This window comes from Eublepharis macularius, chromosome 7 (assembly GCF_028583425.1).
Source record: "Eublepharis macularius isolate TG4126 chromosome 7, MPM_Emac_v1.0, whole genome shotgun sequence".
NCBI lineage: Eukaryota > Metazoa > Chordata > Lepidosauria > Squamata > Eublepharidae > Eublepharis > Eublepharis macularius.
In genome coordinates, this window is record NC_072796.1 from 124124711 (window position 1) to 124152690 (window position 27980).

At 44.2% G+C, this 27980-nt stretch overlaps 2 protein-coding genes across 3 annotated transcripts in view; one reads left to right on the plus strand and one right to left on the minus strand.

Moving 5' to 3' along the window:
- COL14A1 (collagen type XIV alpha 1 chain) overlaps positions 1 to 21013 on the plus strand; it is a 193169-nt gene extending 172156 nt beyond the window's left edge. The window contains exons 46-49 of one of the 2 annotated variants that reach the window (XM_054985561.1): positions 14149 to 14226; positions 15095 to 15250; positions 18217 to 18269; positions 20003 to 20091. In XM_054985561.1, the coding sequence (XP_054841536.1) occupies positions 14149 to 14226; positions 15095 to 15250; positions 18217 to 18254 (272 nt within the window). In that variant the 3' untranslated portion in view covers positions 18255 to 18269; positions 20003 to 20091. Of the gene's footprint in view, positions 1 to 14148; positions 14227 to 15094; positions 15251 to 18216; positions 18270 to 20002 lie in introns of both variants that reach the window. The other variant, XM_054985560.1, reaches the window with a different exon arrangement.
- Positions 21014 to 26718: 5705 nt separating this feature from the next.
- Positions 26719 to 27980, minus strand: part of MRPL13 (mitochondrial ribosomal protein L13) — a 38088-nt gene continuing 36826 nt past the window's right edge. The window contains exon 7 of the mRNA XM_054985041.1: positions 26719 to 27950. Within this exon, the coding sequence (XP_054841016.1) occupies positions 27926 to 27950 (25 nt within the window). The 3' untranslated portion in view covers positions 26719 to 27925. The remainder of the gene's footprint in view (positions 27951 to 27980) is intronic.

The following is a 27980-nucleotide window of genomic DNA, read 5'->3' on the forward strand; positions in this document are numbered from 1 at the left end:
GATGGGCTAAAGAAAAGTGGGATATAGGGAACCCTCTGAAAAGCAAAATGTAAGGAATGGTTTTGGATTTGTGCCAAGATGAAACAAAGGTGTAGAACGGAACAAATAATGTTTCCAGTGATGATAATGTAAGTAGCAACGCTGACTTTATAGGCTTGTGGAGAGGGCCAGAGACCTGGGTGTTAGTTTTGCAGGAAGAAAAGAGGGCGTGGAATCAACATTCTCACATTCATTATTTCGGTTGCTAAAACAGCTGTCAAAACAAGAGAGACATTTGGGCAGAATCAACTTTGTTTCTAATGTGGAAGTGATATCTAAGGAGTAAGGACACTTTCATTAGCATTCAGCACCAGGCTTTCTAATATCATAACTTGATCCTATGCCAACCTGGCCTAGGACCTCCAGTTCCAACTGTACGGCACTCTCAAAAAGTTTACTTTGGGATGCAAACTGCTTACACCAGATTGCTCTTTTAGACTTCCACTGGAAGACAGAGAATTTATTTTAGATCTGTTGGTGAGGACTCCTTTGCAGAACCTGTTTGTATCTGTGGCGCTTGTACATAAAAATGTACCTTTTAAGAGCATAAGAAGAGCAGTATTGGACAAGAACAAAAATCCATCCAGTCTAGCATCCTGACCAGCCACAGGCTAACCTCTGGAAAACTTACAAAGCAGGGAATGAAGGCAACAGCTCTCCCTCTTTATTTGTCCCAAACATCCAGTATTTAGGTGTAGTGCCTCAGAAAATGGAGGGTCTGTTCAGGGCTTTTTTTCTGAGAAAAGAGGTGGTGGAACTCAGTGGGTTGCCCTCAGAGAAAATGGTCACATGGCTGGTGGCCCCGCCCCCTGATCTCCAGACAGAGGGGAGTTTAGATTGTCCTCCGCGCCGCTCCAATCTCAACTCCCCTCTGTCTGGAGATCAGGGGGCGGGGCCACCAGCCATGTGACCATTTTCAAGAGGTTCCGGAACTCCGTTCCCCCGCGTTCCTCCTGAAAAAAAGCCCTGGGTCTATTTAACTGTCATAGCATACATATTATGGTAGTGAATTCTGTACATTATCTATGCTTTATGTTAAAAAAAATAGTGCTTTCTGTTACATTTTCTGAACCTGCTGCATGCCTACCAACTTTGTTGGGTGATTCCAAGTTCTAGTATTATGGGAAAAAGAGGAAAACCTCTCTCCATCCACTCTGTCCAAATTGTGTTTTATAAACTTCTATCATTATTCCTTTGTACAGACAGATAGTGAGAGTAAATATGCTGTAAGTCAACTAGCTTTGGAGTTATCAAACTTTTGATACGCTACAAGGGATGGTGCCCTTGCAATGCTTCTGTCAGTCTGCTTTTGAGGGCAAAAATGTCCACTAAAGTAACGGGTACACAAGGGGTAAACAGACATTATAAAATATACCCATTTAGCTTTCATGCCCCCCCCATGTATATTCTGCAAGTTGTAATTTGTTGAACGTTATGACAGTTTTATGTTAATGATGCTTGGCTCCACTCATAGGACTAAAGATCTCAGGGCTCCTTGAGAAAAGAGGATAATTGTTGGACTAGTTCAGAAATTGCTGCAGTGTGCCCAAAGGATCTTTAGTTACCTTCTGACAAGTAAATGGAGGCAGGGATGCCAGCCTCCAGGTGGAGCCTTGAGTTCTCCTGAAATTACAACTGATATCCAAACTGTTCTGATGGAGAAGAAGGAAGATTTGGAGGACAGACTCTAGGACATCACGTCCCTCCTGAGCTCCCTTCCCTCCCCAAACTCTGCCATTCCCAGGCACCACTCCCAAATCTCCTGGAATCTCCCAAGCCGTAATTTGCAACCCTAAATGATGGACTACTGTACAGATCTCTCTAGCATATTCCTTGTCACCTGTGCCTCAAGACCAGAGATGGGCACGATCGGCATTATGATTGAAAAATACCCACGATAATGGCAATCGCGCGATCGGGACCCGGCGGATCGGTGCCATCCACGGCGACCGATCCAGCGTTCGGGGGGGGGTGCTTGATCGGGGCGATCGGGCTTGGATCGGGAATCCAGACACACAGGCACCAGCAATCTATTCCCCTGGCAACGGAGCCAGGGGAATGCCTGAGCTGTGTTTGCCGTCCTTCTGTTGCCCTGGAAACCCGAATGGAAGCCCGGCTTTCCTTGATCAGCAGGGCTTCCTTCCAACCACGGAGCAGCAAAGCACTCACCAGTTGGGAGAAGACACCCAGGGGAGGGAGGGGGAAGGGGGTGTTCTGTAGCCATGGGCACTCCAATCTCATCCCTTCAAACCCTGATAGGCAGCTCTGACGGCCAAACACAGACCTCCTGTGTTGCTGAATGGGACCCATGCCATGGTCTCCCAGGCTGGGTTTCACTTTCTGCGAGCAGTGGAGTGGGACAGAGCTCTTGCTTGCTATTTGCTAGCCTTTGGAGAGAGAGAGAGAGACTGAGAGAGTTGGCCGCCGCCACCACCCACCTTCCCACATAACTGGGAACAGAGGGGCACCCCTCCGCTTTGGCCTCCCTGATCCCTGATCCACGGATCGGAAATGGGAGATGATCGGTGTGGATCGCTAGTTCGGGATCGTCGCCGGCGCTGATCCACGATCAGCTTGATCGGTAATTTTTTTGGGATCGTGCCCACCTCTACTCAAGACCCACAATCTAACTGACTCCCCCACCCTTGCATAAAGTGGATTGCAGTAGTGGAACTACAGTCAGATTTGGAGAGACAGAAGTACAAAAACTGATGTAACAAGAAGAGCTTAAGGATGAATATGTTAGAAGAAGTAACAAGAAGGAGGGATGGGTAGGTTAGAAGGAGGAAAGAGAAACATTATTTTAATAGAAATTAAGCAGGTCAATGGTTGCAATTAAAGGCCTAGATCTGAGAAAGACGAGGGCCGTTGCTGCAAACTGAAAGGAATCTACTGCTGTGTGGCGAAATCTCAGTGCTTCTGGAAAGGAGGCACAGCAGTCCTGTGAGATCAATCCTGCTTATCAAACAGCAGAATTTGCATACAAATCATAGCAGCGTGGTTGGAATATGGCCCAGTAAGGCTGCCAGGTGTCCCACCAATAAACCTCCTGCCAGCAAACTGTGCCTCTTGTTACTTGCTCCTTTGGCAGCAGGAGAACATTTTTAAAAATTGCTCTTATTGCATTCAATGTGATGTCACTTCCAGGAAAACACGGATGTGATGCTATGTGAGACAATGGCTCCCTTTCCATGTCCCCATTCTCCAGTTTCCTGCTGGGTGTCAGCAGTTGGCTGGCAACCGTATGGCCCAGGGAACTTGTCCCCCTGTGGTTCCCCTGTGTGTGTCTGTTTGAAGGTTTGGTTGTGGATAAGTTCTGCTTACCTTTAGCAAGTATTAACCATTAGGCTGTTGGGCCCCCCAGTTTTCCCTTTAGAATTTTCTTCATGCTGAAAACATGATATTATCTCACCAAATAACTTGTCTAAAACCTAATTCAAGTGGTTTAAAGATTTGGAAACAAATGTTCTTCGGGGGGGGGGGAACAAACTATAATTAAACATGAAATATTTGGGAGATTTTCCTTTGACTAAATATGTCTGGTTATTTAACCTATGATGTATTAAATCCAGAAGGAGTGGCAGAAAAGGATTTACGAGATGCTAAAGATATATTGCAGTTGTGGAGGGGCCAGAGAGGGGATTGGCTCTTGGTTGAATTATCTCCCAAAGGGAATAAAATGTTATCCAGATGATTCATTGTCCAGTGGGAATGATTTAGCAGAAGTGGCTCTTGGTCTTACAGGTTTAAGGTTGCCAACTTGGGGTTGGAAAATTCCTGGAGGTTCGCAGGTGGAGCCTGGTGGGAGGGACCTCGGTGGGGTATAATGCCAAAGAATCCACCCTCCAGAGCTGCCATTTGCTTCAGGGGAACTGAGAGCCAGTTTGGTGTAGTGGTTAAGAGCGCGGGACTCTAATCTGGAGAACCGGGTTTGATTCCCCACTCCTCCACTTGAAGCCAGCTGGGTGACCTTGGGTCAGTCACAGCTCTTTGGCACTCTCTCAGCCCCACCCACCTCACAGGGTGTTTTGTTGTGGGGATAGTAATGACATACTTTGTAAACCGTTCTGAGTGGGTGTTAAGTCATCCTGGATGTTATCATCATCATCATCATCTCTGGAGACTGGAAATTAGCTGTAATTTTAGGAAATCTCCAGAATCATCTGGAGATTGTCAACCGTACAGGTATGGCATATTTTCTAAGCCTACCCACATTCACAAAATGCTTATCCTGAAAAAAGTAGTGTAACTATCAATATTCTGTTAAAAAGAAAAACAGTCTTTATGTCAAGGAAGGTGAGGCGGCAGGAGATCTAGATGGCGAGAAGGAAGGAAGAAGACTTCATGTCCTGTTTCTTGCTTTTTCTAACTAGAAAAGTTGCTACTTCTTGTTGCCACTGCCAAAGCTATGCTTGAGGACACTGCGTAGCAATAGCAAAAATGTTAAAAATGGCAAGGGTGTGAACTGTATAATGACTGGGCAACCAAGAAGCGTTGGGGTCATTTCTGTCACAGCAGTGTGCCACTTGGCTGTGACTTGATGCTGGAAAGATCCTCACTTCTACCTTGGGGAAGGGATGTGGTATCCTTACTGGGGGACGTCAGGATTCAGGAGGCAGTGACAGAGGCACACAGCCACTGAATTGATAGCAGAACCCAGTACTGGCATGAGATATAATTCCATACAACCAGGGCTCGTTTCAAGGGGGAACGCACAGGAACGCAGTTCCAGCAGTTCCCCAAAGAGGTCACATGTCAGGTGGCCCTGCCCACCTGACTCTCAGCCATTTTGAGCCCGTTTCATCCTGGACTGGGGCTGAAACGGCCCGGATCGGGCCTCTGATGGGTGGTGAATCACTCTCCTGTTCAGCAGGGGCCCAATCCTGACTATTTTGGGCCCCTTTTCGGCCATTTTCAGCCCCCTTTTGCCATTTTGGGCCCAATTTCAGCCCTGAATGGCCAGGATTGGGTCCAAAGCTGCCAGGACAGGTAATGTCAGGAGGTGTGGCATATGCAAATTAGTTATGCTAATGACACATTTCCGGTGATGTCAAGGGAAGTGGCATATGCTAATGAGTTATGCTAATGAGGTGTGCTAATGAGTTCCTCCAGCTCTTTTTCTACGAAATGACCCCTGCATACAACCATGCTAGCGTTCACCTTCCGATGTCCTCTAATAAGGGCACCACATCCCCCTCTCCCTTTAACAGCTGGGCCCTGAGGCTTCCCTTGCTCTTAATGTGTCTGGCCAAGTACAACCAAGAACCAGCATCTTGACAGGCTGACGGTGCAGCTTTTTGGTTATTCGGCATTCGAACTCAAAAGATCGACTCTTTCCTGGGTTAAATCTTACCATGCAGTTAAATCTTACCATGCATTTCTCCAACACAAGAGCCTCTTTAATAGTGCTGACTGAGTCTCTGGTAAGGTTGCCAACGGGCCGGGGGGGGGGAAAGTCCAGTCTCTTTAATCAGAGGTTTGATTTAAAGAAATCTGCCGCTTTTCCTGGCATGGAGCTAAAGAATATCGCCTGTTAATTGCTCCAGATCGAACTGATATTCAAGGCACAGCCAGAGGGACACGTTTAAAAGTTGGCAACCTTATAAAGGAGTCCAGGGAAATCACCTAGGCAGTTTCTCTGTGTATCTGATAGCCCCTCTGTTTCCAGATATGAAGAGCACACACTTTAGGGCAGCTGACCTGCTTTCTTCGTCCCCTCTGAATGTGCATTCTGAGAGTCTTTAATCACAGTGAAAAGCTCTGGCTTCAGCCTTCGTGTAAGCTTGAATGCGATACCATCGGTCCAAAAAATACTGGGATGCCAGCCTAAGAACCTGGCCTCTCAGGCTGGGTTTTTTTCTTGCAGCTCTATTAATCTTGCGCCAAATCACCTGACTGCCTCTCAGCTTCCAAACTACACTAGAAAATATTCAGCCTTCTCATGAATCCAGGCTGGGAAGCCTGAAGGTCTGGAGACACTGGTTTGAATTTCCAGCCAGCTTTCAATTTCAACAATATGACTTCAATCCAAGTATATTTCTAGGTTACTGGAATTGTACTTCGGGTTTGCTCTCAAGGCAGACTCTATCCTGCAAAGATCTGCATCTGTGCAGTGGACTCCAGCTTTCTGTTTAATCCTGTTCACCTATCCTGTGCTGTCAGCCCGAGTTTATTCTCACATGCAGCTGGGCAGGTTTTGTGCAGTAACAAAAAAAAAAAAATGCAGTGGGAGCTTAAGTTTGTGTTTAGTCCGGCAGGTAAGGTTTAGTAAGGAGCTTGGTTGTTTTTTAAGAATAATTATATTAGAAAATGGATAAACAGAAAATGAAGGCTATTGCCCTTCTCTGCTATTTCCTCCTTTCATTTAGAAAAATATTCCATTGTGTTTAGTTGTGGGTTGAGAGAAGGGCACTGCGGGGAGGGGGAGGGAGGTTAGCATAAACTTGAAAGTCTACATGAGAATACCATAGGAAATGGTGGTGGGGAGAATATTGCATATTCTCCAGATATGGGCAGGTCTACAATGAAGCAAGGTGAGGTGGTGGTTACAGGGGGTGGGTTTTTTGAAGTGGCCTCCTCTGTGGACGACTGACCCAGCCCCCACTGTAGATTTGATTTAATTAATTAATTTATTTTCGATTTTTATTCCGCCCTCCCCACATTTCCAGCAGGCTCAGGGCGGATGCACAGCAGCTAATGTTCTTTCCCTCCTTGTCCCCCACGTGTCTTTCAACTGCAATGTGGCGAGCTGTGCATGTCCGGTAGGGCTTCCTAAATTCTCTTGAGATGCAGAGAACATTATTGAGCACATGAAATCCGCTCCTTTCTGGGGAAGTTTTCAAGAAAAAATTGCACAGGGATGTTAGGACTGATGTGTATTGTTTGGAGTCATGTTGCTTTTTAGGTTTTGGTATAGTCCGCTTGTTGTAGCTAACTCAATGGGATATTGCAGGGGTGAGCAGGGTAGCTATTGTGAAGAACTTTGGCACAGGGAAAGTCGTATAGAACTGATAAGAGATTAAATGATCTAATAATTAGGACTGGGCACTGTAATCGGCTTAATCGGTATATTGAACCATGAAGGCTTTAATGGCTTAACTGGTGGTGGCCAGTTTTAGTTGATGAGGCTGACAGTGAACTCCACCAGTTGTTTGAGGAAATTTCTGACTACTGTAAGATTATTATTACTCTGTTACCAGAACAGAGAATGAGAAATATAGTTTTTCCTTTTGGCTACATGTAATAAAAAATGTTATCTTAGAAGCCCTTCATTTTTACAAAAAGGTGCTGTCTGTATGCAATACATGCACATTTAATTGGTTAACTGATTAAAAAGCTGATTAAGAACCAATGGCAACTCCTTTAATTAGCTCTAATAATAACAGTAATACTTGGTTCATGAAAGCACGCACAAAGAAAGGAGCCAAGCACGGCACATAGGCTGAGAGCCCCGGAAGGCCAGCTGCTATTCTCTGCACACTTAAGTTTTTATGAATAGGCTAAACTATTAATTTAGATTATGAGTGTGTATATAGGGTGTGAAGTGAAAGGAAGCAAAATGAGGCATGGAAAATAGTGGAGGGAGAGGAGGGGGGCAAGGAGGGGGCAGCCATGAATCAGCTTGGAACTTTATGGCTTTGAATTAACCAAATGAAACACAGCTTTTATTGCTGTTTCCAAAACTCACACATGGAAAGTCAAAGGCTGGCGCTCTTGGAATAGCCTAGGCTAGGTCTTTGGCTTGACACCACTAGCAGAGGAACCTGCATAATATGGCCTCTGGCAATGAGTGGCTTATTGGAAGGGCACTTCGGGCAAAGTAAATTAGCCTAAAGCAATGTTACCTGCAATGCCTACAGTGTGTTTCAGATGGGTAGCCGTGTTGGTCTGCAGTAGAAGAACAAAATTCAGTTCCACAAACGCCTTAAAGACCAACAAGATTTCCAAGGTATAAGCTTTCGTGAAATTTCCCTTTGGTATCTGATGAAGTGAACTTTGACTCTCGAAAGCTTCTGCCCTGGGAATCTTGTTGGTCTTTAAGGTGCTACTGGACTTGAATCTTACCACGTGTTTGATTCTCTTCCCCCTCCTAGGACTTGTCCTGCTATGTCCTTGTACTCTAAAAGTAGGCCCATTCTTTACAACAGCTGCATTTTCTCTGATGTCTGCTATGAGAAGTACACAACATGTGATAGGATATGCTGGGATCTACCCTCCATTTCAGGTCGGGGACATGGGAAGAGATTTTGGAGTGGGGGAGTACAACAATGCCAACATGGATCAAGGCATGCTATCAGATATATTCAAAATGTATTGTTTTTTGGTCAAAAGCTGTGTGCGTTGTACTATGTGTAACTTAGGAACCACAGCCATAGGGAGAAAGGGGCAGCTGGATTAGCAGAGTTATTACCCAGCTTGCTGTGATATCCCAGTGACCGTGGTGTGCATAAGAACATAAGAAGTACCCTGCTGTTGTATCAGATCAGAGGTCCATCTAGACCATTATTCTGTGTTACACAATGGCTAACCAAGTGTCCTAGAAAGCCACGAACAGGGCAAAGAGGCTGAGGCCCTGATCTTGCTTCTGGCACTGGTACTCAGAGCTTTGCTGCCTCTGAACATGGAAGTTCCCTTTAGTCCTCATGACTAGTAGCCGCTGATAGACCTGCCCTCCATGAATTCATCATAGTATCATAGGATTGAAGGGACCTCCAGGGTCATCTAGTCCAACCCCCTGCACAATGCAAGCAATTCACAACTGCCTCCCCCACACACACCCAGCGAGCCCTTCTCCATGCCCAGATGGCAAAAAAAACCCAGGATCTCTGGAAAATTGCTACGTGACCCCAAGGTGGCGATTGGCATTACCCTGGGCATGTAAGATGGGCCACAAGAACTAAGCACTGATACAACCCCTTCTGCCCTCCCTCTCATGATCTACCTGGGTTCACAGAATCAGCACTGCTGATGGCCATCTAGCCTCTGCTTAAAGACCTCCAAAGAAGGAGAGCCCACCACCTCCCAAGGAAGCCTGTTCCACTGAGGGACCGCACTGTCAGGAAGTTCTTCCTAATGTTTAGCCCCAAACTCTTTTGATTTAATTTCAACCTGTTGGTTCTGGTCCGAACCTTCTGGGGCAGCGGAAAACAATTCATCATCAAATCCCCTTTTAGAGTCCTCTGCGCTAGTGGCCATCGCTACATCCTCTGGCAGTTTTAATTGCTCACTGAATAAAGTAGTACTTGATTTTGTTTGTCCTGAATCTCTTGCCCATCAATTTCATTGGGCAGCCTGCTGGGGCGAGGGAAGGAAGTGAAGGTCCATTGGACCCAATGCTGCACCTACTCATAGTGGAAGGAAAGAGAATGTACTGGGTTCAAATTTTTGCAAAATGTATGTAACACAGCACAGCCACCAACAGCACTCTGAAGAGGAAGGCACTCTGAGGTTTCAAACCAGGCTCTCAGCCATTCTAGAGGATCGTTACACACAAACACCAATTGCTGAGTGTTTTTGTATTTGTGGAGCTTCAGTTCCTAAAGATCTTATAATATAATAATATTTCATTTATATACCGCCTCATTTATATATATATTTATATATATATTTATCAGGACAATGCCACACTCAGAGTGGTTTACAAAGTGTGTTGTTATTATCCTCACAACATCCCCTGTGGGGTGTGTGGGGCTGAGAGAGCTCTGAGAGAGCGGGGACTGACCCAAGGTCACCCCAGCTGGCTTCAAGCAGAGGAGTGGGGATTGGGGAATCAAACCTGGCTCTCCAGATTAGAGTCCTGCCATTCTTAACCACATTATCTTTTGTTCTTCCTTCTGTATACAGAGCCCAGAAATAAATTGCTTGGGGGAAATCTTAGATTTTCCTCTCCAGTGGTGGAAAACCTAACCCCCCTTCTTTCTGATCAGGATCCGTTCATCTCTTACAAAGTTGCACAATTCACCCTGGCAGCTAAGAAAATCCAGGCTCAAGCTGAGCTTAATGGCTGAGACTCCTTCATCTGTGTATAACAAAGGTGCAAATGTGATTCTATGTCCTTTTATCCAGAGGAGTTAGCCGTGTTAGTCTGTAGTAGCAAAATCAAAAAGAGTCCAGTAGCACCTTTAAGACTAACCAATTTTATTGTAGCATAAGCTTTCGAGAATCAAGTTCTCTTCGTCAGATGCATGATCCGAACTGTTCGGATCATGCATCTGACGAAGAGAACTTGATTCTCGAAAGCTTATGCTACAATAAAATTGGTTAGTCTTAAAGGTGCTACTGGACTCTTTTTGATTATGTCCTTTTATGTTTTTTTATCATTATAGTTTTATCATCTATTCTTCATTTTTTAATTTATGTGTTTTATTTGCCCAGTTGCGATGGCCTTTGGCCACATGCAATAAACATGATTATGATTCTGGAGGTAAAGGTAAAGGTAGTCAGTCCCCTGTGCAAGCACTGAGTCATTACTGACCCATGGGGGGACGTCGCATCACAACGTTTTCTTGGCAGACTTTTGTTACAGGGTGGTTTGCCATTGCCTTCCCCAGTCATCTACACTTTACCCCCAGGAAACTGGGTACTCGTTTTACCAATCTTGGAAGGATGGAAGGCTGAGTCAACCTTGAGCTGGCTACCTGAATGGATGGAAGGCTGAGTCAACCTTGAGCCGGCGACCTGAACCCAGCTTCCACCAGGATCGAACTCAGGTCGTGAGCAGAGCTTGGGTTGCAGTACTGCAGCTTACCACTCTGCGCCATGGGGCAGGTGCTGGCAAATCATCTCTCCTTCTCACTTGTCTTGACAGCCCCTTGCTGGGGTTGCCATAAGTCAATTGCGACGTGATGGCGCATACAGATACGTGTAACAGCGCAGTCCTAAGCAGCTTTATGCTATTCTAGAAAGCAGAAAACTGTTTATTGCATGTGGCTGAAGGCCATCACAATAGAGCAATTAAAACACACAAAGCATGAGCTAAGAGCGACAGATGACAAAACTATAATGTTAAAAGTACATAGAAGTACATTAAAACGCATCGTGCCTTTATTATACACAGGTGAAGGAGTCTCAGCCAATAAGCATAGCTCAAGCCGGAGCTTTCTTAACTGCCAGGGTGGCCTGTGCTACTTTATGAGAGATGTGACTTGAGAAGGGGTAGCTGTTTAGATGGGGAGGGAAGTTGGCATTGCAAAGCCCAGTCTTGTCAGATCTCAGAAGCTAAGCAGGATCAGTACTTGGATGGGGCAGGGGACCGGGGGGGGGGACCACCCAGGAAGACTCCGCAGAGAAAGGCAATGGGAAACCACCTCTGCTTCTCACTTGCCTTGAAAGCCCTTTGATGGGGTCGTCATAAGTCAGTCGGCACTTGATGGCGTGTACTTATGTAACTGTTTAGGATTGCATTTGTAACATGATTCACTGAAATGCATTATTTAAATGAAGTGGCTTTGGCACTCTGCATCATTTTCTTTTTCTGGAGGCTTTAGGATCTTATACCTCTGCACAGAATCATTTTGTGGGCGAGAGGTGGCTTTTCGTGACTTGAAAGAAACATTCTCCCCTTGGGCAGATAAACACATCTGAAATTGCTTGCAGGCGGCAAATACGGATAAGAAGGGAGTTATATAGATCTGTAGCAACTGAGGTGTAAAAGAGAATCGTTGCACTGCCTGGCATTGTTTTCCTGGCAATAACTTGCAAATCTGTGGCTTATGAAAGAGAATGAAGGATAAAATGATCGCATTGTTTAGCAGGTCAGTCTCTGCCTCGTCTCAGTGTGACGAATGCCTTCTTTAGGGGGAACAGGGGAGAGACTTTTAATTTTTGTTAGGTGAGCACTTCCCCAAGTCTGCCAGTGCCCAGAAGCTGGCCGTTTCTTAGAAGATGGAAGGCCATGGACCTTGGTCTGATCTGGCCAAGCAGTCTTTACACTACTTGGCAACTTTATACTCTGCAATTTTTAAAAGTTTGCAACCTAAGCATGCACTCTAAAATGTTGTGTGTAAATCTGAGAAAGGTGTATGACCAGGGCTTTTTTTCAGCAGGAACGCGGTGGAACGGAGTTCCGGAACCTCTTGAAAATGGTCACATGGCTGGTGGCCCCGCCCCCTGATCTCCAGACAGAGGGGAGCTTAGATTGCCCTCCGCGCCGCCAAGCAGCGTGGAGGGCAATCTAAACTCCCCTCTGTCTGGAGATCAGGGGGTGGGGCCACCAGCTATGTGACCATTTTCTCCGAGGGCAAGCCACTGAGTTCCACCACCTCTTTTCCCAGAAAAAAAGCCCTGTGTATGACCAATACTGGAAGGCAGGAAAAAGATCCCGTCACTTAAGGAAAGGAGACATTGATTGTCGGATTGTGCAATAACCTATTGCATGTGCATGTGTAAAAGGAAGAAGGCAGACAGTAGACTTTTTCCGTCAGCATTGGCAAGCTGTAGAAAAAATTGGGATCGATTTGAATGATAGAAATGTTTCTTGTATGTTGCACCCATTGCTATAGAAAATGTGATTGTGACGCACATCATAACATTGTCAGATGATCGGGATTGGCTGCACTTCTTTGTTAAGCATGCTGTTTATTGCTTCGTATTTCTTTATCCCTCGCTTTTCTCTGCAAAGGGGGCCCGAAGCAGCTTACAGCATGGTTTTCGTCTTTGACAACAACTCTGTGAAATAGTTTAGGATGAGAGTGAGTGACTGGCCCAAGGTTACCCATTGCAGGGTGGGGAGTCTCACCAGGCTCGCCCATAGCCTAGTCTGATACTGCTCTGTGCTGTCTCTGAGCCACTGAGCAGTTTGTGCGCATGAGCTTGATCAGGGCTCATTTTGAGGGGGAACACACAGGAATGCAGTTCCAGCAGTTCCCCAAAGAGGTCACATTGTCAGGTGGCCCTGCCCACCTGACTCTCAGCCATTTTGGGCCCGTTTCGGGGCCGAATCGGCCCGGATTGGGCCTCTGACGGGTGGTGGATCACTCTCCTGCTCAGCAGTGGCCTGATCCTGACCATTTTTGTCCCCTTTTGGGCCATTTTCAGCCCTTTTGCCATTTTGGGCCCAATTTTGGCTCTGAATGGCCAGGATTGGGTCCAAAACAGCCAGGATAGGTGATGTCAGGGGGTGTGACAAATCAGTTATGCTAATGACACACTTCAGGTGATGTCAAGGGGCGTGGTATATGGTAATGAGTTATGCTAATAGGTTCCTCCAGCTCTTTTTCAACAAAATGCCCCCTGGGTTTGATCCAGAAAAAATACCGACTCAGCCCTGGAGGACAGTCTGAAGATGGGAGCAACAAGCATCACAAGCATATGAACAGAACCTTATTAGAGTTAGTTTCCATGACCATTCTTCTGCATATCCACATAGATCCCTCCCCAAGTCTCAGTTGCACTCTTTTTGTGTGTACGTGTGTGTGTGTGAGAGAGAGAACACCTAATCAGGTGCGTGAGAACACACTTGCCTAAATTGTTTTTCAGAAGCACAAGAAAGCAATTGTGCACACCACCGTAAATCTTCTTAAACTTATAGCTTGAATGGGTAGCATACCAAATAGCAGCTGGTGCTTATGCAAAGGAGCCTATATATTGGTTTGCTAGATGCAGAGAACAGAGCTGCTGTAGTATAGTGGTTAAGTGGTCAGGTTACCAGTCAGCACTCTGCTGGTTTGACTCCTACAACTGCCATGAACTCAACAGGTGGTCTTGAGTAAGCCACTCCTCTCAGCCCCAGCTGTATGGTGAGGATTTTGTTCACCGCTCTGATTTGGGCACTAATCTGTCTAGAAGGGCTGTATATAAGCACACTGTTGTTATTCAGTCTGGGTGAGGGAAATCGGTGGCCACACAAGAGTCCACCATAGCTGAGAACAGAGTCCAGCTACTGAATTCAGGGCTTGTCCCTAACTTGCATGTTGAAGTCTTCCCTTCTGAAGTGGTGTGTGATAGTAATTACATTATAGCAGCAGCTTCTCGTGAGAAAGGACAACAGAACCATTTATCCTTAGCCTCATTTAACTAATAAAAGATGCAGATGGAAAAATATAAACCAGTCTTTTGGCCAAGTTTTTCCCTCCTCCCATCTGTTCTGTTTTCTATTCTTTGCTTGAACAGGTTTATCAGGAGAAAAAGGAGAGAGAGGTAACCCTGGTGTTGGAACACAAGGACCTAGAGGTCCCCCGGGCCCTGCAGGTAAAGTGTCCGGAGTGCTTCTATCTGTAGGTCAGTTTCACGTACATTACTACCACAGGGGTGTTTGCCTCAATTGCAAAATTCTTCCCATTCAAATTTCTCCTGGGAGCTTGAGGTTCTGTGTTATTTGTAGAGAGGAGCCAATGTGTTGGTGATAAACTATTGCTTTGTTTTTGGTTTCTGCATTTTGTACAGCCCTCTGCACATGTGCCACAGGTATTGGTCAGGCTGTCTTTCCCTCACAGGTGACCAATGCGCACAAGAACATATGCCCCTTGAAAACATGGTGCAAATTTTTTACATCTAAATTTACCCGATTGCAGCAAATTTTGCCCGTGCAAAATTTTAGAAAACCTCCATGTTGAACCAGAAAGCAGATGGAACAGAATGTAGGCTATGAAACAGAAATGGAATGAGAAAACCCACATCCTTAAAAATGTACTGGGCTTGCAGCACTCAATACAGTAAATTGTGAGGGGGTGGCATGTTTACAAACAAGCGGGAAACATGCTTTAGGAGTTGTGATTGGGTCCACTTTATGCCTTTCTATTTCATATTTTATGAACCTTAAATTTGGCAAGCATGCTTCCATTGAGAAATGGTTGTACTTGTTAAACAACTGAAATTTTCTGAACAGGACTTCCTTCTAATAACACTAACCCAGAGCTAAATGGATTTCTCTGCTTTAGTTATGCAAGTGTATCCGTGCTGCTGCTTAAGTATATTGCCTAGGAATATGTATCTGCGAACACCTTGGGTCTCAGTGAGAAAGGTGGACAATAAAAGAGAAATTTGCTTCTGAGTGGAGCTTTACAGGTGAACACTTTAGAGATTTAGAGACATTTAACTGTTTTTTGGTTCCATGTAGGATCTCCGGGTGAAAGTCGAACGGGGAGCCCAGGTCCTCCTGGCCCCCCAGGTCCAAGAGGGCCAGCTGGCCACACAGGTGTTCCCGGGCCACAGGGTGCATCAGGGCAGCCGGGATACTGTGACCCTTCTTCCTGTGCTGGCTATGGAACAGGAGGTAAGTAGGCCTTATCAGGTCATTTTTTTTTACTTATTCCAGTTCTCGCTTGCTTCTTGGCAGTGCCCTCATAGTTAATATTGCACTCATTTTTGTGGTGTGTTCAATTTTCATTGTAAAGATGGCCATTTCAGTGGTATGTATTGGGGGAGCAGTTAGCTTCTCTGCTTCTTTCCACTGCAGTATCTTGTGTGTCTCCCTACAGCCACTTCTGAGGCTTAGGGGGTCAGAATGTTGTGCAAAGTGGTACAAGGGCGTCCACATTTTGGAAGGCAGCAATGACTGGAAAGGCAGCTTACCACTCTGCCCCCGGGGCGCACAGTGGTAAGCTGCAGTACTGCAGCCAATGTTCCCTCTAAGCTTTGCAGTGTTGTGAGCTAAAAATCTACTTTGTGAGCCAAAACAACAACTTTTATTAAAGTTTTGAGTGCACCTCCTTTAAAAAAAAAATTACAATCAAAACAATTTAACGATAAAAGCCATTAGGTGAAAAGGCCACAAAAATCAGAGTATACTTCTGTATAAAAATGGATATGTTCATGCTGATTACAAAGGGGTAGTTGTATTAGTCTGTTGTTACAAAATAAAGCAGACACACAATGGCACCTTAAAGACTAGCACGTTTATTTCAAGATGAGCTTTTGTGAGTCAATGCTTACTTCTTCAGACTCCTTCTGCACCAAGGCCAAGTTAAATGATGCCTTCACCATGGTGGCGGCTGAGATGCTACCTCCTCTCCTCTGCTCTCTGGGGCTGAGGGGATCCTAGCGATTTCAGGCTGCATGGGTCAGGCCAGACCTGATCACTCAGCTCTGCTCTGTTCCCCAGCTAGAGAGCCAGCAGTGGCTGGAGGTGTTCTCTGGCACCACCCTGGGGGCCAAACCAGCCACATCCAGGAAGGGAGGAGAGAAGTGGGATGAGGCTCCATCCCTGCTCCATCCCTATAGGGCCCACCTGCAGATGCTGGCTGACTGGGAGGGCGGGGCCACCTGAAGGTTAGTATCTGTGAGCTACATCTGAGAAGCTGTGAGCGGAGGAGTCAGAATCTGTGAGCGATTGCTCACGTGCTCACATTAGCGGGAACACTGACTGCAGCCCAAGCTCTGCTCATAACCTGAGTTCGATCCTGGCAGAAACTGGATTCAGGTAGCCAGCTCAAGATTGACTCAGCCTTCTGAGGTCGGTAAAATGAGTACTGTTTCCTGGGGGAAGGAAATGGCAAACCACCTCGTAAAAAAGTCTGCATGTGATGTCCCCCCCATGGGTCAGTAATGACTCGGTGTTTGCACAGGGGGACTACCTTTACCTTTTTAATGATTGGAAATTCCAAGTCTAGGTGCAGGAACTGAAAAACATTAGTCTGCCAGCCTATTCAAAGACAGATACCCACTTATGGGGATTGTGATGTGAATTATGCCTGTTTTTATATGTGGCATACCTCATCAACTATATTTACAAGTTAAGAAAGCAAACAAAAGTAAATAAACAAAGCCACACCATGGGGGAGGGGGGCAGTTCTTACATTATTTGAGCAGCATGGCTTATAGTTGTTTCCCATACTGTTCCAGACATATTTTGACATGTAGAAACTATGCAGGAGGTTCACCAGGCCATAATGGTGGCAAAGGATATTTGGGGTATTTTTGCAAGTCTTCTGAGATGGTTACCTCAACGCTTCCAACCAGTGGATTAATTTGCCATAGCTTTGATCTAAAAGGCTGCATGCGAGAAGCCCCAGGCACTGGGCTCTGATTGGCAGCAGGCAAGGTGGGGAGTGTAAATTGAGCTGCACTTCGAACAGCTGATAAGCACGAAACAGAGTATCTAACTGGGGCACCATAAGTGAACTATGACTTCACAGCACTTTCTACCAGCAACTGGTGCTACATTTACACAACCCTGACTGCTGGACTGGGCAAGGGAATTGTGTGCCACAACCCATTTCCACATGAGTGTAGTCCCAGTAGGGTCAGAACTGACATCCAGTTTTCTCGTCCATATGGAAAAATAATGACAATTTGGTTTTGCTTCGTGACATTCAAAGGCCTTGTTACATCAGATATTTCATTTTATGTGCGTCATACTTTTGTGGCACTGTCATATTGTCTGAATCATCCATCCCGTTGTACTTGCATGCCTTATTTGTGTAGTCTCTATCTCCCATTTATCTGCCTTGACGTTTTACATTTGTAGTTGACTCGGGGAAAAATAACTCCTTGCCCATCTTCCTTATTTGCGTGCTTCTAAATGTCATGAGAGCATGAAGGCCACTAACTAAATGTACCGTAATAACCTGAAGCAACATTGCCGTGAATGAGCGGAACATAATCTTTCAAAGAAAAGGTTGACTTCAAGTATGTTCATTGCATGGAGAACCTATAAGGAATAATGATTGTTCTAGAGCATCGTTTTGCAAACCGTATCCCTTGGAACCAAGAAATTTGTTGCTGAAGGATTTCTCTCTAGAACAGGAACCCTTGCGAGATGGCTTCACCCACTTCTACCAGTTTCTTCCTGCAATGTGCAACCATATTGGGTGAAATCCAAAGTATACACTCAATTCACATGATGTCCAACAGCATCATGGGTACTCTGGGCCATCTCTCTTAATTTTCTGTATAAAATGGGAGTGCCGTGGCAGAGAAATTCATAAAGAAGAGTTTCTTGTGGGTAAGGAACATGTAAAACAGTGTTCTAGCACATAGAAGCCATGCAGAAACTTGGCACATGGCACCTGGATCTTAAAATATTTGGGATGGCAAAGCATGAAAAACCTTAGCCTTGTAGTTATTAAATCCATAGCATGACAGGCTTGGTTACTTCAAATGTAAGACGCAAGATTAACATATAGCTATGTCGGTCTATGAGACTTCCTTGTTTTACTGACCTGTATGTTTTTGTGTTCATCTGCTCCCATCCCTGTTCTCCTCTTTCCCCCCATACCTCATCCATTTTCAATTTTAAAGGTTCATTTCCTTACAATGGCTACCAATACAGAACGTGAAAGGCACTGATTCGGGTAGAGTTTTGTTTTTCTTTCATTTGATGGAGGTCAGAAATGACTACTGAACCACTTTGGAGCGTTCCCCCCGCCACTGGCAATACTGATCACCACTAACCAAGGATTGCTTGCTTAGCTGTCTCGAGTTTCCTGCTAAAGTTAAAACAACGTATTTCTTCCACTCAGCAGATTTGCTCGATCAATGGCTATCACAGAACAAGGCTTGTGTCAAGTCCTTGAAGAGTTTTAAAAACTAGTGACTTTTTTACTTATTTGAGAGAGAATTAAAAGCTCAATGGTCAGGTCTGTACACAAGGAGTCTTCAATGTTCTGGCAGATACCCATCAGGATATTGAGTCTCACTCCATTAGAATAGCTAGCTGCATCATTTGATATGGTTAGCAGTGTACATTGCCATTACGATTTACATGTGTGCTTGTATGTTTAATTATTGGTATTGTTTTCTTATTGGATTTATACATATTTATAAATGTGTTAGCAGCCTGGAATGCGTAGGAAAGATGGTCGCAGGCAGGGCTTTTTTTCAGCTGGAACGCGGTGGAACGGAGTTCCGGAACCTCTTGAAAATGGTCACATGGCTGGTGGCCCCCTCCCCCTGATCTCCAGACAGAGGGGAGTTTAGATTGCCCTCCATGCGGCATGGAGGGCAATCGCAACTCCCCTCTGTCTGGAGATCAGGGGGCGGGGCCACCAGCCATGTGACCATTTTCTCCGAGGGCAACCCACTGAGTTCCACCACCTCTTTTCCCAGAAAAAAAGCCCTGGTCGCAGGTGTCATAAAGTAAATGCAACCAGGGAAGCATTGGATCTAGTTTAAAGGCTGCACATGGCTACAATTGGATCAAGGCAAGAGTGGCACTCCTTTATGCTTCAGTGTATCTTGCATCTTGCCCTATTTTTGCAGAGACTGAAATACAATATGTTCAGCATATTAAGATCCCTCTACTGGATCAGACCATTGGCCCACCTAGCTCTGTATAGTCACAGAAGAGATGAACACTTGCTCTGTAGGTGACAATGCCCAACCAATCCAGCATCAAGCCTGCCAGAAGAGAACTGTTCAATGTTATGCGGTTTAATGATTTGCTTGTTCCTCCAGTTCTTGCTGAAGCTTTGAGGCATACACGAGGAGAGGGGGCTTTTAAAATGTTATTTTAATCTCTCCCAAATAAATAAAATGTTACAAATGCAGTCCAGCCAAACAAGAACTTTTAGAAATCATTGAGGAAGATAGTGAACTCAAATCTAGAAAAAAATGTCCTAAACCCACTGAAAGCAATGGGACAAACTGGTTATTATAACTAACTTAAAACCATTAATGAAAATGACACAAGTGCAACAAACTTATTTTTAAGTTGTGGCTATTTGTTTAATTTTCTCCCACTGGAATCAGCAAGACCCGAAAATCTTTAATGAGGGGTGTTTGGTAGCAACTGTTATTTTTAAACTTCAAGGATTTTGTAATCACGCTGTATTAAGATAATTCACTTCTAATACAGGAAGCACATTTCTGTTGCTGGTGATGGTTTCCAACTAACTGAACTCAAAAACTGTCGAATAATAAAGCTTCCCCCATTTGCTGATGCCTATTTAATTTTTTGGAAAGGCTAATTGCTTCGTAAGTAAACAGCAGCTGTAGAACTCTATAATGGACCAAGTTCCTAATGACTGCTTTAATTTTCCTTCCCTCTTCATGTTAACCATATGACTGTTCTTGGTGGTGGGTTAAGGTGGATATGGAGACCCAACTGATGAAGATATTCCAGTCGTGCCACTGCCGCATAACTCCTACCAGCATTATGACCCTGAAGACCTTTATGATGGGGAACAGCCACCCTATCTGGTTCACGGGTCCTACCCGCATCCCCAGTCCTCGTACCCCGTGCCTCATATTGCTCAACCCGAGTTCACACCTGTTCATGATGAAACTGAGGCTGTTGAATTGAGGTCCCCTGGAATAAGCCGCTTTGCCAGAAGAATCTCCAAAAGAAGCGTTGGCTCTCCAACCCGCAAGAGGGTGATTAAGAAAACCTCTTAACAAACTGTTTCTTTTGTATGCTTGTGTGCATTATATTATTATTTTTAGGCCTTGGTCCAGTTGCCTAAATGTTGTCACAGAAATTGTTTACAGGCTCATCTGTTAAAGGGAAAAAATATATTGTACATGACCACTGCAGAACAGGGAAAATGCTAATTACATTGCATGCCAGAAGTTATTAGCATTAATACTAGATAGATCCTCCAAGGAACCTTTTTTTCTAGTTATTTACCGTTGTGAATTGAACCATAGTCATGTGACATTTCAAAACACTGCATAACCAGCTGGTTGTAGTTGAGTAAATCAAGAAGAGTTAAGTATAGTAATGTCTTGCTTTTTTAATGTCTCTGTTCAGATTTTGATTGTGTGTAACCCTACTAAAGGCAGTTGTATTGGTTGATTTTTTAAAATTACCCTTTTTGATAAGAAGATTTATATGGTGGGATTGTCTTCCCATAGTATTCCTATAAATACCTATTAGAAACACACCAATTATTTATTGCGGGTCTATTACTATTCTGTTTTATATCTGAATAAACATGGCAAACTTTTATAAATTAATTCCTTAACTGTATTTATTGTTAAACTGGGGACTGGAGAATCCCAGAAGGCTACAGAAATTCACCCTGATCTAATGATCTCTACATAAATTTTCTTAAGTGCAAGGATTTCACAATTTACTTGAAACAAGAGAACCCGTTTATTTCTGCAGAGAGCTCTCCTTTGCCAACGGGCGATATAGTTTACAGTCATGTTGAGGTGTCAAAATCACCCTGAAATGACCTGGTCTGTAATTGTCACAATACTTTAATCTTCTGAAAGAATTCACTACTAAGCCATACTAGTCAACTCATCATTTGAGTCCAGTAGACCAACTAAATGTTATGGATATAAACTTTAATGACTCAAAGCTCACTTCTTCAGATATTGTATCTGGTGAAGTGAACTTTGACGCATAGGTTTATACTCTGGAAAACTTTGTTGATCTTTTAGGTGCTACTGGGGACTCGAAATTTTTCTACTACTACTAGACTTAACAAAACAACCCACATGAAACTAGTCAACTCATGGTGGCTTTTTCCACTAAAAACTGTTGTGTGAAGCAATCCTCACATGCCCCAGATCATGCTAACTTTTGGTTAAGCACTCCACTTGAAAGCAGTGTAAACCTTCATGCTATCATACAGTAGCCAAGCCTTATAAGAGTTAACTTTTGAATTATGTACATGTCTGCCATCAAGTTGCAACAACTTATGGCAATCCCAGCAAGGGGCTTTCCAGGCAAGTGAGCAGCAGAGGTGATTTGCTATTGGCTTCCTCTGCAGAGTTTTCCTTGGTGGCCCCTCATCCAAGTACCGACCCTGTTTAGCTTCTGCAATTGGTGTATACCATGCCGTTCCCTCCCACCAATTCTTGTATTACAGCACAGTTTACCAAAGCTACAACTTGACAACAATACAACATACCCATATTACTTGCCGTTATTTTTCACATAACCTCTTAGTAGCCTGCTGTAGCAGGAGATCCTACAGAAATTATGCCAGACAATGGTCATCCTTCTTACAGTCCTGGTCTGAGACTGGCCACAAACACATACGGTGAGGTGCTATCCGACATGCAACAAGACTGTATGGTAAGGCAGCTACAGCTGGAGGGGGAGCAGTGGGGAAGACCCATGAACATAGCTACCCTGTTTTTTCTCATTACCACAGGCATGAAGATGGCTGTTTCTGTTTTGGTGTACTCCCCTCCCATTCACCCCAATGTTTCTCCAAATGCTTGCATACCAAGTAGATCACTGATCAATTTTAAGTTCTGCAAACATGCCATGGATTATATTTTTACTGTTAAGTTCCTATACTTGAACCTCTAAACATTTGCAGTACAGTAACTCCCAGTTATTGCCCACCAAGCTTTTATCTTCATAAGAACTGGCTGCAAAAACTTGTCCATTTTAAATTTTTATTATCTTGTGTGTTTTGGAAGTTCCATCCCTGAGTTATTCTACTACTGTAACCAATCATCCTGCTAGATGACAACTGCTTATTTTTTCCCATGGATTACTTGTTTAAAGATTGACCTGTACTCTTATTTTTCCCAACAAGATGGCCACATATGTTTATATTCTGCATATTTATTCTAGCATTATTAATGCATATCGCTGTCTAATTCCTCCCATTCTCCTATAGTTAGGTCAGATTAAACTGCAAATGTGAGGTTAGTAGAAGATTCCAAGTATGTTTTTCCCATCAGCATGAAAAAAAAGTTGGAATTGATTCTGATTATGTTTCATACAATTATATATGCACATTGCAGTGTTGATGGTGTTTGCCAGAAAATGCTCAATTCTCAGGCATTCCAAAAATAAATGAAGACGGGCTTTCTTCTAGACAAATTAATATGGGCATGCATTGAATGATGGTTTGCTTCTGATGAACTACAAATTGTTGCCATCTTTAAGCACTCTATGTTAGCTATTCTTTTACTCAAAATAGCATTCCCCTAACTGATCTCAGACATCATAAAGCACTTGGATAAATGGGAAGCATCACATGCCAAGTAAGACCACAACCTAATTCACAAATATAGAACTCTCTTCACCTTGAAGACTCCTTGGAGATCATGTTTGAGCAACTTCCCAAAGATTGCTAAGTTGCTAAAAGTAGCCTTATTTACTAAGTCAACATCCCTGGCCTTTGGGGGATTGGCCATTAAGATTCATTTGCATTTGGTAGCAAGAAATTGGCCAGTCGAGTTCTAAAGCTTAATCTTTTAATTTTAGCGGATGGTCTGAGCTCCTTTTATAATGTATTTTGGATTAATTTTAATGTCCCAGTCTCCACCACACCTCTTGCAGTTCTTGTTCTGAAAATTAATTATTAACACACTTGGGTTAAAAGTGAAGGGAGCATCTAGTGCTAAGCCAGGAAAGAAATGTGCCTCTGGTGGTAAAGTTTGGGAAACAATGTCTTAGATGGTATAACCAAAACCTCAATTAGCATGAACCACACTGCCTCATAGGGCTAATTGATACGCAATGCTAGAACTTCAGCCACATCATTCAACCTTAAAAAGCAGCTGCACGGAACCCAGCTTTCAGCAGTCCTAATCCTATTACATTCCTTACCGGATGTTCCATCCTGGTGATTATGTTGACTTGCACAGGGTAATCTTCCTTGAGTTCTCAGCGAGAAAGACAGACAATAAGTAGCATAAACATTTGACTGAGACTGTGATGCCAGGGAGTTAACTTTTTCTCCAATGTTATTTCCACAACTGAAAATGCACCCCTGGTCCATGGGCCTGCTTTAAGCCTCAGCAGGGAAATGGAAGACATGCCCAACACCTCCAAAGTTCCCGCCAAGGCATCTGGGGCGGAGTCGGGCCAGCTGCCCATCAGCAGATATAACTGGGTTTCATCCGCATACTGACGGCACCCCAGTCCAAAACTATGTACCAGCTGGGCGAGATGATGCATGTAGATGTTAAATAACATCAGGGAGAGTATCGCCGCCTGGGGGACCCTGCACACCAATGGGTGGTGCGGTGACAACTTCTATCCCAGCACCACCCTGACCATGCAATTTGTTCTTTAGAGAGTATGTACCTTAGACAGCATGGAGGAAAAGCAGCTTTGTACACATTAAAAACCTGAATCCATACAGAAAAGATGTTGTCCTGATACAGACATATTGGCCCAAGCTATCTTTTTCAATACTAGTTTCTGCTGAAGACATCTTTGGTAAAATGCCTACAACTTAACACACTCAGAAATCTTACTAAATATCCTGTCCAAGATCTCCACTGTGTATTTAAACAAAGCCTCAAAATCATGAGCTAATCTTGCAGCTGGTGGGGCTTTTGGAGTGACGAAGATTTACTTTAGATGAGTATCTGATCCATTAGCTAAGCGTACTGTAACCACAAAATCAAAAGTAGCATAAACTGCAGTCCTCGACTGGCAGTACACACCAGGCACTGTTAGCATCAATTTGGGTCAGCTGGAGTCATTCCTAAATTAAAATTGGAATTGAATTATTTATAGTATTTAGTACATTATGTACAATGCAACCCCAGTTTTCTAAAAGGTCTGGCAGACATCACAATATTTGAATAGATAGGATTAATATTGACACTAGAGATGGAGACTGTTCTTTAAAGATCAGCCTTTGAAGAGCCAGAGCTCTTCGAAACAAAAACAGCTAGTGAAAGCTTATTCTTTGATGCAGAAAACGTACTTCTGTAACAATGACGACCTGGAGACTAAGCCCTACGAGGAAAGAATGAGCGACCTGGGAATGTTCAGTTTGGAGAAGAGGTTGAGGGGAGACATGAATGCTCTTTTAAGTATTTAAAAATGCTGTCACTTAGGGGAGGGAATGGGCTGTTCCTGTTGGGAAAAAAGGATAGGACTCAAAATAATGTGTTTGAACTACAGAAGGGACGGTACCAGCTGGACACTAGGAAAAACTTATGTTAAGAGCAATTCAGCAGTGATATCAGCTGCTTAGGGTTGTGGCGGGTTCCCCCTCATTGGCCGTCTTCAAGGAGCAGCTGGATGAATACTTGTAGGGGATGCTTTAGGTAGGGAGTTGGACTAGATGGTCTGTAAAGCCCCTTCCAACTCTACAGTTCTATCAATCAGTTAAGTAATAGGATTATTCTGTGGCCCATAGTGCCTTCAACCAACTTTGGTACTGCAGTGCAGTTGTTCCTCATCAAGCACCACCTGGCTACATTTATTCATATTCTGAACATACCTAGGCTGCCTTACTGCAATGCACTTTATATGGGGCTTTCTTTGAAGACTGTTTGGAAGCTTCAGATGGGGCAAAATTCAACAGTGAGACTACTGATGGAGGTTTGCAACAGGGTACCCTGGCCAGTTTTGAAAGTTACATTTGTTGCTAATCTCAAATTGCTGGCAATTCCCTACTGTCATAACAGCTAAAATAGAGCATGGAAAAATTTACACTTGCCTATTTTTTTTTTTAAAATGTAATGTTGTATTGTAAATGTTTTAATTTTTGTCAGTGGCCCTGCCTCTGCAGAAAAGCATGCTGTTAAGAAAGCAAGCCTAAGCAGGTCTACACAAAACCCTACTCAGGTCTATTTAGTGGGGAAGTACTTTTAGAATTGCTCTGTAGATTATCTAAAGAAAAACTCAACAGGGCTCTAGGCAGCTTGCAGGGGGAAATGGGTCCAAAGTACCTGAAGGATCTCTCTGTTTATCGTCCGTGGCTGGCCAGCGGGTTCAGCTGCAGGAAGCCACGTTTTTGCGGGTACAAAGGCTTTATCAGCAGCAACCCCTAAACTGCAGAACACCCTTCCCAAAAGCTGTGTTGCTCATTAAAGGCCTTCCGGTAGCTTTTAAAGACTCACCTGTTCCAGAGGACCTATGTAGGACATCTTTTTCCCACTGGGTTTAATGTGTCTAGTTTGGTTTATATGTTGTAGATTGGTGTTTTGTATATGATAGTATTTCGTGTATTTAATTTCTATAGAGTTGTTTTTCACATGCAGGAAAGTGGGATATAAAATACCTTAAGAAAAAAAAGTTAACAGGACAGTCTGGAGCTGGACTTACCGGCCCCATACTCACCCATGGACCCGACGGAGGCAGCAGCCCCCATGCCACAGGGCAAGATGCTGAAAGGGCCATGGTGGTGGCAGCAAACCCTGGCCGTGCCTCTGCCTGAAGCAGCATGGGCTCAGGTGGTGATGATGGCACCGGCAGGCATGGCACTGCCATGCTGCTCTGCCCAAGCACGTGGATGGCTGGTGGGGAAGGGACAGCAGGGACCCTTGCAAATCCATGTGAGGAGGTGGAGACGGGGGCTAAGGGGCAGGAGGAGCAAGGGTCCCCACTGGGGGAGGGGCTGCTCTCTCTGGGAGGAAGGAGGGAGGTGACTGCAGCTGTGGTCGGACCGAACCCAGCAAGCCCTTTAAAAGGCCTCCAGGTGGATGGTCAGGGGGGAAGGGCTAGATCTCAGGAGCGCTCAGTGGAGAGGCAGCTGGCAGGGGGGAGAGGGAACGGGGTGCCACACAACCCCCTCCTCTCCTATTTCTACGGCCGGTCTGCAACGGCCCTTCAAAAGGCACACGTTGGGAGATGGCAGATGCTCTGGGGCTCAGACCACACACAGGAAGAGCCTGACAAGGGACTGGCAGAGTTGTGGATGACAGTTGAGGGAAAAGGGTGAATTTTACATTTTTAGAAATAGCACAACGGCTTCGATTTTATGCTCATTTTAAAAGAAGCAAGTCCCACTGAACTCAACTGGCCTTAGGGTGTTGGGTTGAAAAGCTTTGCCTGTAGGTTCCTAACTCATTTGTATTCAAAGTTAACTTTTCCTGTTTTTTTATGGCTACAGTATACAGGCTGATATCACAAACAAAATAATGCCATACATTCTCACAACATGACTGAATCTATTTCATATAAGCTCTGAACCTTCAATTTTTGGCTAACAGTATCAGACACAAATACATATAATAAAATTGAACTAACAGCCAAAATATTTGTTACGAGCTTTGGGGATGACTTTTTACAGTGTTAGAATTCAATTCTAAATTCACAATCTTGATAACTGTGTTAACTTTATGTGAACAACTGGCTGACATCATAGGAAAACTGCATTACACACCGTCCTTCAATAACAAATCTCTAGGAACACCCATTTAACTGATTTCATAGCATTTTATCTGTGCCAGAAATAGGAAGAGACAGATGTGCACTTTCAAAATTGCCTCCAAAATCTAGTCACTTTTTAACCTTAGGAGAGTTAACAGACTTTCCCAGATGGTCTCATAAATTAAAAGCAACCATGGAGCATTTTTTGCAGGATAAACAGCTGTACTGCCTATCTCAAATACTCGTCACTTTGGGGGGATGATGTATTTCTGCCATTTCTGCATTCTCTTTGCATTCTTTAAAGTGTAACTTTGGTTAACTAGTCTGATCCCAATCCAAAACATGTCCATCACAGCAGGTCACTTACACAGTCACCATAAATGGTTGGTATGGCTAGTTCAGACATTGCTATAGGGGTCCCTTAATCCAGGTATCTCTCACTTTCCCTTCTGACAAAAAGGTATTCATTCCAGCCACCTCCAACTGGCTGGAGTGGACAGAACCAGCTGTTTGGCGCTGCTTCTACAGCTCTCAACCCAGCAAGGGATGCCTCTGTGAAAGCCCTTACTGGAGCAGAGCACCTGGGATTTAGTGAGAGATCACTGTCAACTGAAGGCTTCAACAGGAATGTGCCAACTGAACAGTCAGCACATTTGCTCAGTTCTTTTTGCACATCACATGGCAACTAAGCTAAAAAAAAGTTCACTCAAAGCCAGAGGTTGCACATCCTTCCAAATTATTTTCTGAAAAGTAGCTTTATTGCCACTACTTACCAAAATAAGGTTGTAACTAAAAAAAAAAATGTAGTCTCAGCTTTGTGTTCTCCCAAACATCATTAATTTTAGCCAAACAATGCTGTCCACATCAAAAAACATTTCCACTATTTACAGCAAACAAAGGTTTATGCAGGTGACTGAACTATGAGGTGCAGTGTTCAGACAATACGTAGGCTCCATTTCCCCTTCCTTTAAATTCTTCCTGTTACCTCCATCGAAAGTCTTTAGGTCTGCAAATAACAGGAGGAAAATAAATACAA